Below are 16,168 nucleotides of genomic sequence, written 5' to 3' on the forward strand. Positions count from 1 at the left end.
TACACCAATACATTCAGTTGTACTAAGAATTTGTAGGCGACTGACTTTGCCGCACTTACCTCGCTGTCTGCATTTTTTTAACTTTTTTGTTTTGCGTTTCCTGGTGATTATATATGTTAGCTGCGCCGAGTAGCTAATGGGGAAAGACGTAAAAACAATGAAATTGTCATTAACACAATTTCAGTCATAGGCAATAAATCTGTTTCAGATTCTCTTCGTATAAGCTTGAGACTACGAGATTTCGAGACTTCTTATTATATTGTTGGTTTGTGTTGGCTACCCTGTTTGTTTCAACTGACGTGTCTGTACGCGAAAAGGTTTGATAAGGAGGCGGCGAAGTAGATGTATTGTTGTTTAGACAGGAGGGAAGATGTTGGCGTTGGTTCTGGTGTTTCTTTTCTGCAATTCCTTGTCCGCCGAAGTTATAAACTGTAAAGGATGTGTGCCTTTAGACTCCTATTCATTTGACAAAGTAAGTACACTTAGTTATGTAGTATGATTTACGGTAATTTTATGTGGCACATGATCAATAACGAAAGTTACCGGTGTTAAATTCTTGAGGATTAAACTGTTAATTTCTTTACGAAACTAAGCTTTTCAATGTGAAATTGAACTAACGTAGATGTATTATGTTGTATAGTTCAACAAGTTCAACAGTATACTATACGGAGATTACTATATCAACTTCTATGAAACTGTGTAACATTCTGTTGTTCTGCGATGACGGAAACAAAATCCGTGGATACCCACCACTTTTATTATCCATGTTGACGGAAACAAAATTCGTGGATACCCACCACTTTTATTATCCATGTATCCAACAAGTCTTAAGTATTTCTTTTGTGTTATTTCTGTAAAAGGCTAATGGCCACACTAGAGCAGTGGAAAAAAAAAGCCATTGACAGCTAATGTTACAACGAACAAGACGAAAGGAAGTTATAAAATTGCAGTTTCTTTAATGTGGTACAAAAGTATGTATTTGTTGACTTGCGGAATACTAGATGTTTCCGGAGTGCAGAGAAGTACCTTCGGAAATACGGCTAGAAATTGCGAAAGTGCAACTTGTTAACCGTAGAGACTGTAACCTCACGATCTGTTGGAATATGAGCGCACGTTTCACTGGATAGAGTGGACGAAAAGTGAAAATTTGAAGATTATTGAGCTTTTATTAATGTAACAGGATATTTTCACATTTTAACGAACTTCACAATTCCATTTTTGCCCTCAACTGTGACACATTACAGAAGTTAGTCATTGAGATATTGCGCTCCAAAATGGAATCTACTTTGCAGCAAACCTGAAAACATTCAGGAAAAAAATTCGTTAAAGGAGACAGTGACAGGGGTCATTTCACGTCAAATCACGCAACAATTGAAGTATTTGTAACACTCTATCTCAGATTTTCGCAAAACTTTGTATATTTGCTTATACTTATAACATAGTATCTTCTGCAAAATCTTTTTAGTCTCAGACTACATCTTTACTTTGTGTCGAATTTTAAATGTAGTGATATTCTGATTACTGGGCTCTCCAATAACGTCAATGCAAAATGGTACTTATGTACATAAATGCCCATAGCTCAGGTGTTGGCGATGCTTTTGATTTGGGATTTTTTCAAAGTTATGTTAGGCATATAGTTAACAGGTAGGCTAATAAATGCCATACGATCATTTCATTTTATTGAAGCAGTAAAGTTACAAAGAAAATTTTTAAGAAATGTTAATGTATGTCAGTTTTCGATTTCAGAAAAATTGCGAGGGTGTGGAAAAATGCCTGTATCACATTTCTTCAACCTACTGGGAACCTGATTTTGGTCTAAAATAATCCCATGGATTGTAAGCTTTCCAATAAAAAAAAATTAAATAAATTCGGACCTTCTACTATTTGATACACACATCTGAAATCAAAATACCTTTTGCTTTGATGGAAAAGTGTCATTTTAAGTAAGTTCACCCACTCACTGTTCCGTTACCTCAGATGCAATGGTACCAAATTAGCAAATTTCATTCTAGGCAGGCAGGATAACTTTGTGTGAAAATTTATTTCCTTTCATTTGACTTATTCAGTTACTGAAGACTATTAATATATATAATTTATATTTTCAGCCAGTCACCTGCTCACAGTGGTAAAAAAGTGTTCTTAGACAGCAGTAGCTTTCTTTAAAACCTTTATAGGCATGAAAACAATGCAACAATTGCTGAAATTCATTGTTGAAAATAAGTGACATGCAACAATTAGTCTATTTGGCTTCAGTTGCTGTTTGTCTTTCTGCGAGACAGATCATATCTGTTTGTGGTGCTGGCCATGTCATTCCACTTGTATAAAGTATGTTACAAGTGAATTAGTGCTCAGTTAATTGCAGTGGAAAATTTGAATTCATGTACTGTTGGAAAATTACTAAAAACCGCCATGTCATTTGACACCCTATACCTTAGTAAAAACTGTACCAAAAATATAAGAGCTGAGTGAAGACCAATGAGATTTTGCTGTGGTTCAGTATAAGTTTTCCACAAGATCAAGAAAGTGCTACTATATGTGGACATCACAGATAGTGATATCCGAAAGTTTTTGAAAGTCATCAAAGAACTTGTTGATTCTTCAAAATGTGCAGACAAACGGTTAAAAATCTTTGAGGTCAGTTTGTTTGACTTTGTCTAAAACATTGTGCTAAAAGAATCTATGTAAAACTAGGCCAGAACATGTGCACATGTTTATAAGTTTTGTGAACAGAAAACTGATGTCACTGGTAGATATTAAAATGGTGCAGGGACATTTCACGAATCAGTACAAAAAAAAAAATGTCAAAGTATTGAGGGTGCAAATAGAACCTCACATGTTTTGGGGTGCTCTCCTTAAAGCTTCACTCCATCCAAATCACAACAAGGCTACACATGGCATAAGAAGCTAGAAAAAGGAAGCATGTTTTGGAAAGAAAAGTGTGTAGGGCATAAAATGGCAGTAGTGAAGATTCGGACTGTAGAGGAGAAAAATTTGTTGATGAAATTGTTGATAAAGCCAAACATTTTGATGCCGTGATATTGTTAATGGAAGAAAAAGAGACTAGCATAGGAATACCTGAAAAAAAAATCAGATTTTAACTTTAGCTCCACCCTCTTGGTCAACAGAAAAGATAATGTCAGAATTCAATGTTGGTGAGCACGTGCTTTGACAAGTAAGGAAACTGTAAACAGAAATGGGTATTTTATCAATTCCTAAACCGAAAAGGGGGAAGTTATTGCTTATGAAATGGTAAAGATTGTCACTTATTTCTGCAAAAATGATGAATATACTCTAATAACAAGCAGCAGCTGTATGAACCATCCTGCATGTGGTAATGTGGTAAATTAAGAAAATTAATAGGTGATTGTGAACCACTGCTTTATAAGTACTGATATGGAACATGATGTAGAATATGTAAATACTGGCCAGAAAGAAATGGTCAAGTGGCTGGTGGAGCATTACTGACAAGTGAAGAAAGTGCATTATGTCAGTGATGGATGTGCTGCTCAATATACGAATAGAAAAAGCTTTAAAAATATGTGTGAGCACAAAAATTGATGCTGAGCATTCCTCTTCCATATGTTGTTTTCACCACTTACAGAAAGTTGGTGTAGGATTTCCTATGCACAAACCTCAAGAAGAGATTTTCAACATGTGATCCTTTGGAGATTGGAATAGTATCTTCTTCTGGAAAGTCTTCCTTGATTTTTTTTTCATTAATTGAAAATGCCCCACAATGGACATGCACTCGTCCTCAACAAAATTCTTTTGCATCAGCTATACCTTGCCTTCATCAGAAATGTCTGTGATGAAGGAGACTTCAAACTATGTTTTGTCCGCCCACTTGGACCAGCAGTGTCCTTTTTTTTAGCCTGAGAAGGAAGACTTTGTTTTGTGCCTTTGGAAAACATTTGATGTGCTATTTGGTGCACCCAGATCAACATCATTAGGAAGAATGTATTACTTTAATTAAGAAAATATTAGGTTAACACAATATAATTTGTCATAGTGGATTAAAAACAGAGTTGTTCTTAAGAACTTTCATAGATAGTTTCAGGGATCTTCACTGCTAAACGTGTACATTTTAAATTAACATTATTGTGGCTAAAATAGTTGTTAAAGATTTGACATCCTAAATAAAGTTAACCTGTGTAATGAAAATGTTTCAGTTACATTTATAACTTTTGGTTCTGTACTTTCATGAGGCAGCCTTACTGAAAGTTTACGTAATCTGATTTCAGTGCTCTTCTGAATAATGATGTCATATATTAAAAACGGTTTCGATAAAAATAAATCTTGTATCAGCTGTCAGTGTCTTAGATATTTAATAATCATTGTTTGGACCACAACAGCTTAATTTGATTTTCTATATTACCATAAGTCAAGAACAGTTCAGTAAAAAGTGACGGGACATGGACTGCAAGGGGATGTCCTGTTCTGGGCCACCGTTGCGAGAGATGGATCGCCGTGTTAGAAAAAAGGAGATGGTAATTACGATGGTGAGGTGAACTATGAACGTGGGCAGTATAATTTGCAAGCGGTAGTTTCTTTGGAGCTGCAATGGGGAAATGTCAGCTTTCACGAGGAGGCTGTACACTGGGCTCATTTGGAAAGCTCCCGTTGCAAGCTGAGCTCCACAATGGTGGATAGGGTCTAGCAGCTGCAGCATGGAAGGTGATGCTGAGCCATTCGAGTCTCTACAAGACTGTATGAGGGCTTTGTACAGCTGCAGCGGTGTATGGTGATCAGCATCCCAGTCAGTGTGGCTGAGGCATCGAATAATATTAAGATGCCACCAGCACTTTTCCTTAAGCAGGCTAAGATGGGGAACCCACGTTAAGTGGGTGTCGATGATCAGTCCCAAAAAGCGTTAAGTCTCCAATATGTCAAGTAGTTGGTCATCTAGGTAAAGGCCTGGATGGGGGTGGAAAATAATGACGACGACAAAAGTTCATGATGTAAATCTTGGCTGCAAAAAACTGAAAAGCCGTGAGTGAGGGTCCATGACTGCACCTTTCTTATGGCTTCCCTTTACTGTTTGTATTGACGTTCTCGTTGTCTCTGTGTGTGTTAATCGTGACTTCTCTTTTAGGGTGGAGATTGTAGTGTGTTGCAGAGTGGCTGGCTAATTCTTTTTTGTTCTTGTAATCAGCCAGCCTTGGCCATTGCTATATTATTTTACTACCTCCTGCTACTTTTAACTTTAGTGTATGTTTTCCCCATCTGGGTAGCTTGTTTAGTTTCCTCTTTCTGTGTGGTTTCCCGTTAGTTTTCTGCCCTTTTCCTTTCCTCTACTCCTTTTGGGAATTGTTTTAACTTGAGCCTCATTTACATGAGAAAAAAACGGACTGATGACCCTATAGTTTGGTCCCTTTATACCCCAAACCAACCAGCTAATAGTTACTAATCGTTTTTCCAATAAAGATACATCCCTTCTGTGATATAGGAAAGATGAGAGTGATGTGTTGAAAATAAGATATTTATTGTTGTTGTTGTTATTATTTTTGTCTGGAGTAATGCAATCCAAATGACAAACTCAAGTTGCAGCATTTGCATTTGTAAAAAATTTCAATCATCCCCCCCCCCCCTCAAACTACATGAAGTATGTGGAGAAATTTTGCAGTCACTATTGCCATGCAAAAAGTAACAAGTAGAAAAAGTTTTGTGAAAATCTGAAGCTGTGGGCATCATGTATGGATGATCGTACCTAGAACTATTTTTTTTTCCCCCATCACAACACAAAGTATTGATTTCAAATTTATGTGTGTGTCCATTCGTAAAAACCCATTAATCATTTTATTTTATCACATTGTGTGCTCTCTTGGGAGTTATTTAAGACCAGAAGTTGGAAAGCAACACATTAAATTTTTTGTATTGTTCTTTGTGACTTTACTGCTTAAATAGTTACATGTTTTAAATATATGCTTCTCTTAACTTATGAAAAAAATTCCAAAGTAAAAGCTTCGTAAAGGCCTGAGTTATGGGCATTATATAGATAAGTAACATCTTGCATTGACATTCTTGCAGAGCCCAGTTATCAAAATATCACCCCATTTAAAATTAGATGTAAAAAAGTTTGCCTTAGAGCAAAAGGATTTTGCACAAGTTCTTGGAAGTATAAGAAAATGTCCAAGGTTTCAAGAAAATTTGAGATGATGGGTGACATGGCCTGCATGATTTGACATGGAATGACTCATAGACTTCTTATAGTTTCTCATAATAAAAAGATTGTCAAAATTATAACCAGAAAAACACATCTGAGTTACTCTGTATGTTGCTGTGATTTGAATACTTACCAGAAACTGCAGTGTGTTACATCTTTCCCTTCTGCTTTGTCATAGGTACTCAGTTGTTGACACCAATGGCTAAGTAGTGTAAGTCTTGTACATAAATAACAGTGTCCATGTTAAAACATCACAGATTGTATTTATTATATTATGCAAAGAACTGATACTTTTTAAGAAATATTTCTAAACGATTCAGCTAGGTCATTAATGAAGTATGTTCAGGTGTTTAGAAGCTTAAATATTTTTTGTCATGTGCATCCTTTAAGGCATATAATTTAGTATATCTTAACGGGCACTATGTTCCTTCTCTCTTTTTAGTTTCATATTGGCTAAAAGGTTAAAGCTCGTGTTATTTAGGACAGTTGCAAAATTTTGTTATCATAACTGTCAATGGCTCAATTTTGGCTATTTTGATATAATTGACCTGTAGTTGTTTTATGTAACTGACAGATTTTCATTTTTTCTCCAGATTATTTCGAGGTTTAAAGCATCAGTGATAAAATTTGATGTTGCATACCCTTATGGTGAAAAGCATGAAGAATTTGCAAAAGTCTCCCATGCTACCCATGACATTCCTGACCTGCTTATTGGTGAAGTTGGTGTGAAGGACTATGGTGAAAAAGAAAACTCTGATCTTGCTGAACGTTTCAAAGTCACCAAAGATGATTTTCCAGTTGTGAAATTATTTCTGCAGGGGAAGGAAGAACCAGTTACTTTCACAGACACAGATTTCACTGCAGACAATATAAAGAAATTCATCCGCAAATATTCAGGAATCCATATAGGATTACCTGGATGTCTGGAAACTTTTGACAAACTAGCAGCAAAGTTTTCAGAAACAAATGATAAAGAAGCAAAGAAAACAATTTTGAGAGAAGCAGAAGATGAGTGGGATAAGACAAAAGGTAAGGTAGATCAACAAAAAGCAGAAACCTACGTCAAAATGATGCGAAAAGCCCTGGAGAAAGGGGACGAGTTCATTCCCAACGAAATGAAGCGAGTGCAAAATTTGGCAAAAGGCAAGCTGAGTAAAGAAAAGAAAGAGGAAATGCAACATCGACTCAATATCTTGCAGTCATTCACACACGATGAACTATAATATCCTATTTGTTCGGATATCAGCTATCAGCAGAAAGACTGAGATAAGGCAAACATTCCAGCACAACAAAACAAGAGTGTGAATAGTTTGGTTGAGTGACTTGTATGTATGACAGTAGTGATAAAATTTTGTGTAAACATGGTACCACTCTTCAGAAATGTTACTTGCTCAGTGGTGTAATTAAATTTTAAAAAGTTCTATAAAATTACCATACTTTTAAATTATTGCCTTTTATTGATAGAAATTGTGTTCAGAAAATTATATTGTAGAAGCTACTCATAGCATAAACTAAAAGGTAAATACTAGTAGGTAATTTTGGTGCAATACGGAAGATGATGTCTCACCTTTTCATGTTTCTTTAAAGCCATAAAACACATTACACTTTTCGTTTTAATTATGGCCTGATTTGAATGTGTTTTTGCCTACTCTGTATCTTTCCATTACTGTTATGTGTAGCAGACCCCTACAAAGATGGAATGGTTGTGGTTTTGTTTTTAAGAACGTGTATTTGCTGTTTAATATGTGCAAATTGCCTGTTTGTTGTTTTTGTTGCAGTTTGTATTTTTTAAATACAATGGATTTAAAAGACGTGTGTTTGGTTTCCATTTTTCATAGAAGTAGAATGAACCCATTTGTAATTTTCAGGTGTTCTCCTGTGTTGAATTCTGTGTGGTGAAGGTAGGGGGACTCTTACATGAAGTACGAGTCAGTCTGATGTTACACCAACTCAGTTATAAGTTGATCCCTGACAGTTATGGTGGGCTGGGTACCACAGCTTAGGGGGCTACCTCAACGAGTAATGTAATGTGATTTTGTAAGCACCTCTATGGAAACACCACGGTGGTGTTACAACTCTGCAAACACCAACTGGTCTCACTTGTAGCCATTAGCACTTGGCAATTAAAAGCCAGTGACACTGCTGCGAGCGGTCAGACATTAGCTTATGCTGTCTCAAGTATAGTGAGCAACAGCCGACAGTCAACTCTAGGTCAAAAATGTAGTTAAATAGTAACATCAATATAACTGGAGACAGATGTAAATTAATAAGTAACCGTTCCATGGCTTTTATATACTTTCTTCAAGTGGTCTACATGCAAAAATGCGAAATTTGCTTAGAATTTACTGGCAGATGCAGTTGTAACCTGTGTGTGGCTTAGTATTCCAAGTCTGAGCCTCAGTTACTGGGATCTTCTTCCGGCACATAATCGCCATACTTGACAATGTACTATGCACACAAAAATTCACTACTGTTTTAACTCACTGAAAATTTGAAGATATTGGAACTTCCCCTCCCTGCATACTTTCTGAACATAATGCTATCGGTGTAATAAATCTGCCAAATATACAAAGTGGACATTATGGAATCAATTACGTTCTGGAGGTGTCATTGCAGTATTCGTCGTAATGAGCAACAGAGGAAGTAACATGATACTAAATAATTAACATTCCATATACATAAAATTTTTAAGGTAATCTGAGGCAAGAGCATCCCCACAAGCAGCAGAACTTCCACAGAAACATCTGCCTCTATAATGACTTCCCTACAGTGTAATTAAAATTTGCACTTTTTAATCAACTATTGTCTGCATTATAATAATGTGCTCTGCCTGCATACAGTTTTTGGCTTACATGTCCATACATTTGACATACTTTTAAATGAAATGGAAAATTTTGACAAACTTCATATACCATTAACACATTGCTTTTAGCACTCTCAGGAAGTATGGGAAAAAAATCCAGTATTACGATGCAATTACAGTGTATACACTGACATTCAATAAAATTTTAGGTTAGTGCTTCATATGTCCCACAACGAATCTATAATTGAACTGAGCAATAATTCAATAAGAAGTTGCTATTCATTTCATATAAGATATTACAAATCGTAATCTCAACTTGATATCTGCACTGAAAATGGGCACTCTCAAGGTTAGAAACAATATCCCATTTCAAATTACAGTTTAACAGCTAACTCCAACAGTGGAGCCACAGCAACAAACCAAAATCAGTTTTATCTTGGAGATCACCTCTTATTTGTGTCAAACTAATTTGTTATGAGTTACTTAATTCCTCATAGATCATTAGATAGCACACTAAATAAAAATGAACACACAGAATTATAAGAAACAGAATGGCTACCCAGCACTTATCCTCAAAAGGGTGAAATTTCAAGGCTACCAATAGACAAACAAGTACAAACATTTATTTTGGAACTTACCTTCATCCTTAGCAAGGTAAGATGATTAAACTAGGGAAGCTCAGTAAGAAGGGGCAGGTCACTCACTCATGTTTAGAAGCACCCACCTCTAGAGGACCTTCACTCCAGAGATGAGACAACAAAGTGAGAAGTATAATACTAAGAATTGGGAGGAAAGTGAGGATTCAGTTGGCCTTTTAGTGAAGCAGACACTCCAATTTGGGTCATGTGAAAGCATGTTCAACAACTTGATACTGGGTATCACCAAAGTAGATTCTTATTTGTGCAAGTTCATGTACTCATCCATTTTAATGGTTGTGACTCCTATGCAAAAATGGAGTGAAAACATGCATAGTTTTACATGTTGCTCTGCCTTTGATGGGTTTATCACAGGTGGAGCTCACAAAAGTTATGTGGGTGCATACATGTGACAAAGCAGGAATAATCACAGGCTAGGGATAATGGACTGGCAGTGTCCTGTTTTGCAATGATGTTACAGATGTAAGAAGGGCAATAGGTGAAGGGAATTGGGGAAAGAATCACATTTCAGGAAGTGATACCCTTAATAAAGTAATGTGTTTAAGTATTAAAATGTCTACTAGGTATTTTGTAACAAGGCAGTGCTTTTTGGAATTGGAGAGTTGTATTTATTGTGTATGACAAAAGTGCAGTACCTGGATGATTTGTTAATGGACAGCATCTGTGGCCTTGTGCACCCGCAGCTTTCTACCTGAGGTCTCTGTGTGGTAACCATAGACTCTGCAATGCTTTATTGCGACCGAATATTTAAATGCTGAGTTGCTTTATATGACTGTAGGTGCAAATTGTATTCTTGAGTATGTAACAAATATCTTCCCATTAATGCTACGTCAGAATAGACATTTCTGAGTATAAATATACAAAAAATTTTAAGGTGTCAGTGTGGGAGATTCCTATAGGTCAACCATAAGTGACTTACAGTTGAGCATGGAAGATGACAATATTTCATCTTGGCCAAGTGTATACATTATGGCTGCAGCAGCAGATTCTACATTTCCATTCTTGACACATTTACATATCCTTAGTTTAGGTGTAGTATTGTTTGCTTAATAGGATGTAATAGATTTATCACTACTCTCTGCATTTTTGCAACATGTAAAATAAACATGCCACATAAAAATGAATCATTTATGTTACCACGTGTCAGCATTGTCTGCAACTGAAATTTCAGGGAGAGGGATGAGAACAGGGAACAGAACAGATGTGACCACACTCATTCTCCGACTGGCTGAAGCTATGGTAATGACATACACAAATGACTATTGTGTATTTTATGTACCTGTGTGTACGGACTATTTGACATTGATTCTTATATAGGACTACTAATAATTGACGACGGTAGAAAGCCAAAACCAGTCATCGTGAATTATACACTTTCATTGAATTACAGTGGACGTTTATGAATAACATACTGAACACAATTGTGGACTCATTTACAGAAGTCATGACTGTCATTTGCTTTGTTGTTCTGATCCTGGTATAAGCTACCAAGAGCAAAGACTGTTAAACTTAGCTGTTTGATGACCTAATTAATGTGTCATCCAGTTGGAAGTTTCATCAACATGAACAATCTAAGAATTGAAGCCCGTTACAGCAATATCTAAAACAGTGTTTTTTTTTTTTTTTTTTTTTTACTCCAAAGTTTTGGTTTTACTCGCAAAGTAAGGTCCCAATTGAAGCAACACTGGCAGCATAACTACTATACTTTGCCTTCTGATTATTAACAATACTTGGCACATTATTGGAGTAGCATTATTAGCCCAGTGATACTACCAGCATTGCTGGAGTTTTGTATTTCTCCCTTCATTTGCAGAGCTACATTTTTCCTACCCACAGTGGTAATTTTTTCCTACATTTTCCATTTTACAGAAAAGTAAATTTTTAAATTTCTGGTATCAGGGATTCAGCCATTTTTAATGGTTTCATCAGCACTTAGTAATGCATAGTGACAACATTTGACATGTTCATTAATTACAACTGAAATTTTGGCAAACTTATAAACAATGTGCAACTCTCAAGGAATTCTACAAACAGGAAACCTCTGTTGTTGCTATTTCAACAGATTGCCTGTATTGGAAACTAATTTGCTATCACCACATCGTCATTGTTGGTACTTACAGAATACAGTGTACTTTTAATCAGTCTCATTAAATCAGCACTCAAAACCAACTTACAATGATGACATTACTTCACTCTGTAGCAGTTTCTTTTAACTACTGATCAATACTTTATACCCTTATTACCTAAGGTATTAAAGATCACTCACTACTTAGCAGAAGTGTTACATCAATAAGTATGCACACCCACAGTAAAAGTAAAATAAAATAAATCAATAGCTCTCAGAGTAATCCTTCCACAAACAATTGCTTTATCAGTGCAATTAACAATTAGCTATCCAGTGGATGAATGGTCACTGCCAAACTGGTGGTACAACATCCTCAATTTCAATTGCTGTTTCACAATGAGGGCTATACAGATACTTCCCTCCACCAACAGCATCCCTTAACTACATAGATAGGCATACTAGCAGCACATCCTTTGCTCCCATAATTTTCCTGCCCTCAATCTGCAGTAATCCACTCTCCCCACACCCTCCACCCAACAGTTGCTCCTTTCTCTGTCCTGTCCCCCTCACATTTAGCATGTGCTACTCTGCACCAGCTCCAACATCCATGCATCACATGCCTTGCTCTTTTACCTGCCACTCCTCCCACCCACATTTCTAACTGGCGAGCTGCCACCCCCCTCCTAACCCTCCTCCCCCCTGCCTTCCACCTTCCACCCCTCTCTTCCTCTATCCAACACACCTACTCTTTGTATTTTATTCTATCTCAAAAAAAGGATTACTCTGAAAGGTAGGAAGTTTCATTCCTTTTTGTGTATGCCTACCAATGACTCGATGCTGCTGCTTTTCCGTGAGTTAATCAGAAAGTGTTTACATACTACCAGAATCTTCCCATTTCACCTAAGACGTTTTCCAGTAAAAATTCAACAGAATACAGGTTTCTGTGTAATGTCTGCTGGTATTTGAGCATATAATCTTGAGTCATGCAGATGTCATTAGGGAGGTAAGGAGGGGGGGGGGGGGGGGAGAGAATCTTTAAAATTTAAAGAAAAAAAGTTTTGTTCTACCGTCATGTTACTGGACTACAAAAGTTTTATTTTAGCATGCATACAAGACAATTAGGAATCAACAATGACAAGCAACATAACTCAATAGTATGTTTAATTATATATAATCTCAGCAAGCTATATAATAATATGAATAACATAGTCAATATACAGTCATCTTCACACATGGCAAAAAAATATGAAATCAGAATATCTGCAGTTGACAAGGAATAAAAATAATGAGAACATCAGGAATGTCAAGTTTATATTTTCCACATTACTCAACCAGTCACAGGAATCTGATTTCATATCACAATAAAAGCATAATTCTAGATCCACATATCATACGTATAAAAATATCTTTCACGAAGACCCATAGAAAATCTATAGCTACAGTAACTTTACTTTGCAGTTTCACCCTCTGCCACTTCAGGCTTTTCTAACTTCGTATCTGCTGTTTTTTCATCAGCCACTTTTAACTGCTCCAGTTTCTCATTCAGATTTTCATCTTCTGCAACACAAATCTCTTGACTTTCATCACTTTCATTTTCATCACTTTGGTTATTTTCTGTATTTATTTGATCATTGGATTCATTTCCTAAACAGAATTGTGAATATATTAAGGGGCAACATAAATGAAATACAACATTACATTACAGACAAAACACTAGCTCTGAGATACTTAAATATCGGATGATGTTATATTCTGTAACAATGAGCAGATTTTAAAGCAAAAATTTAATTAGATTTGTTGGAAACTTACCACTAGAGCTTTTGTTTAGCTGAGTCTCCACAATCATTTTTGCTTCTTCAAACTTTTCCTTCCATTTCTTTGCATCTGTAACAGACAGTTGATAAAGAAAAACCAAACTTGTTTATGTAGATATACTGACAGTATCTACATATACTTCAGAAACTATAATCCTATGTCCTTCACTGACTATGACTGCGGCTAACAGTACTTCATTTTACTTTCTAGTAATATCAGAGGGGGAGGGAGAGACTGCAGTAATATACAGTGTGATGCAAAAGTCACTGGACAGTTTGTTAAATAACAAAAGTAACATCAAGATATAGTACAGTAGAAGTTTTAAGCCATTAAGTTGTTATTACCAAAAGGTAATAATTACACCTTATCAAGCTGATATACAATGTTATGACAGAAAAAAACAAACAATAATCAAAGTAATGAATTTTGAAAGGTTGATTTGTGAGAAGTGTTTACAGTGAGATGTGTTTACAGCTGTAGTTTTCTGAATTGTCCATGTCAACAGAAGGAGAAAGGATTTTCACATTAAAAACTTTTTTATAAAAAAAGAGGTGCTACTGGAGTCATCAAGGACTCTGTTTATTCTCATAAGCCTGGCGCCACTGCTGAATAAAAGATTACATACCCAACACATTTCATGATTTGGACAATGATAAGCACACTATGCTATTTCCTATATTTTGTTTAAAACAATGCCCAGCATCCAGCAACTTTTGCACCACCCTGTAGAGTTGAAGGACATGAATGGAAAGCAGTAGTGGAGAAGGAAATGATGCAGGATTGTACCCTGTCCTTGATGTTATTCAATCTGTACACTGAGCGAGCAGCCAAGGAAAAACTTGGAAGGGGAACCAAATTATAGGGGGAAGAAATACAAACTATTGAGGTTTGAACAATTACTGCCTATGTGCTCATCGCCCATTGGTATAGCACTGACATTACAACAAACATATACTTATCTGTAACCGGATTACAGACTATATAGTAACATGTAGTTCCTCCTCCCCACTTGAAAGTAGTGCATTTTGAGAGAATTTGAAAGCAATGTGATGATGTATCTTTCTGCCGAAAACTTACTGTAGGAAGAAAGAACACAAGATTTCATTCCATACAAACTTCTTGCTTGCAAAAATACCTCGACAGTCCCTGTTGGCAAACATGATTTATTTCTGATATGGGGTGTGCCCACCCTTTGCTTTTAGAATGGCCTGAACTCTTCTGGGGACGATTTCAAGGCGTCTGAATGTTCGTGGAAGAATGGCAGCCCATTCTTCCCCAGGAGCTGCCGAAACCAGAAAAGGCAGTTATATTGGCCGCAAATGTCTGGAGCAGAATTGACATTCTATGAGAATCTTATCCAAAGTGTTTCACTGGTTTCAGCTTGGAACTCGGGGCATGCCAGTGCATTTCAGAAATGTTATTGCCCACAAACCTATGACAGGATCATTGTCTCCAAACTGTTCCTCTACTGTATGCAGTACACAGTGCTGTAAAATGTGTTCATATCCTTCCACATTTAGCATTTTCTAAATGCAATAAGAGGACCACAGCCTAAAAACATCCTCATTCTGTACCACCACCTACTCTGTACTTCACTGTTGGCTCTACAAATGATGGCAGGTAAAGTTCCCCAGCCAAACCCATCAGTATTCTAATTATTCTGAGATCAACGTCACTGACTTTCTGTCAATAGCTTTGGTTTTTCGAGGAATCATTCAATCCATGGCTTCAAATTCCTTTTGATTTGTGAGGTGGTCATATCTAACTTCAGGTGCAATAACTTGCCAAAATTCTTGGCACTGCCATCCAGGATGAGTGAAAGAGCTCAATGAAGGCACTTTGATCATTCCTGAAGTCACAAAATAATCCAATCCATAGTGGCCTACAGATCTGTCCCAAACCATTCTTACTGTCACAGGGTATAGCTGATTCATCACTACAAATTATTTGTATCCAATCATTCACAGACTACTGGCATCACCCTTTATGCCATCTCTAGCATCACTTAGCACTAACTACAGGATGTTTAACTCCTTATGCATATTCATTGTGCTAGCTGGACGGACTGCTGGTAACACTTTGGAACTCCTAAGTAATTCATTTTGCAAATGTCATGTGATTATTTACAACTGCTCCCCCTGCAATGTTTGACCGTCCCTGACCATCAGTACATTAGGTCCACCTGATATTGGTTTAAATATGGTTGTTCTTTCACATTTCCAACTCGTATTCACATCACCACCCATGCTTGGAGTCAATGAGCTCTCCTGACCGACATGTTCTGCTGTTATTGCTACTCTAAAAACAACACAATACTCCCCACCTTTTATACTGGTGAGTCCACATCCTATGATGTCTAGCATCCAATTCTGGATTATATAGGGTGCCCACATACTTCTGATCAGATAGTATACCCATACATTGCCGCAGACATTTACCGTCTTGAAATGCAATTTGTCAGTCCAAATGACACTTTCTCATGCTTTGAGGGTCCAATACAATGGTCCTGTTAATTTTGGTGGCCTAATGTGCAATGAGCAGAGGTTTACATATGGGATGGTACCTACTGTGATCAATAGAAGATAGTTGTTGGCAAGTATAACTGTCCACCAGTTAAGTTGGGAAATTAAGCCCTAACATTCTGTCAACAATGAGATCACTGGACA

General features: G+C 36.7%; 2 protein-coding genes across 2 annotated transcripts in view; one reads left to right on the forward strand and one right to left on the reverse strand.

Moving 5' to 3' along the window:
* Positions 1-303: 303 nt before the first annotated feature.
* On the forward strand, positions 304-7,974 carry LOC126100856 (endoplasmic reticulum resident protein 29). Its single transcript, XM_049911524.1, has 2 exons — positions 304-472; positions 6,757-7,974. Exons 1-2 carry the CDS (start codon positions 371-373, stop codon positions 7,384-7,386), a joined length of 732 nt encoding a protein of 243 aa, XP_049767481.1. The 5' UTR covers positions 304-370; the 3' UTR covers positions 7,387-7,974.
* A 4,769-nt stretch (positions 7,975-12,743) lies between these two features.
* Positions 12,744-16,168, reverse strand: part of LOC126100894 (ran-specific GTPase-activating protein-like) — a 32,712-nt gene continuing 29,287 nt past the window's right edge. The window contains exons 5-6 of the mRNA XM_049911561.1: positions 13,497-13,571; positions 12,744-13,331 (exon numbers count right to left, since the gene is read on the reverse strand). Of these exons, the coding sequence (XP_049767518.1) occupies positions 13,135-13,331; positions 13,497-13,571 (272 nt within the window). The 3' untranslated portion in view covers positions 12,744-13,134. The remainder of the gene's footprint in view (positions 13,332-13,496; positions 13,572-16,168) is intronic.

Source organism: Schistocerca cancellata, chromosome 9 (assembly GCF_023864275.1).
Source record: "Schistocerca cancellata isolate TAMUIC-IGC-003103 chromosome 9, iqSchCanc2.1, whole genome shotgun sequence".
NCBI classification, from domain to species: domain Eukaryota; kingdom Metazoa; phylum Arthropoda; class Insecta; order Orthoptera; family Acrididae; genus Schistocerca; species Schistocerca cancellata.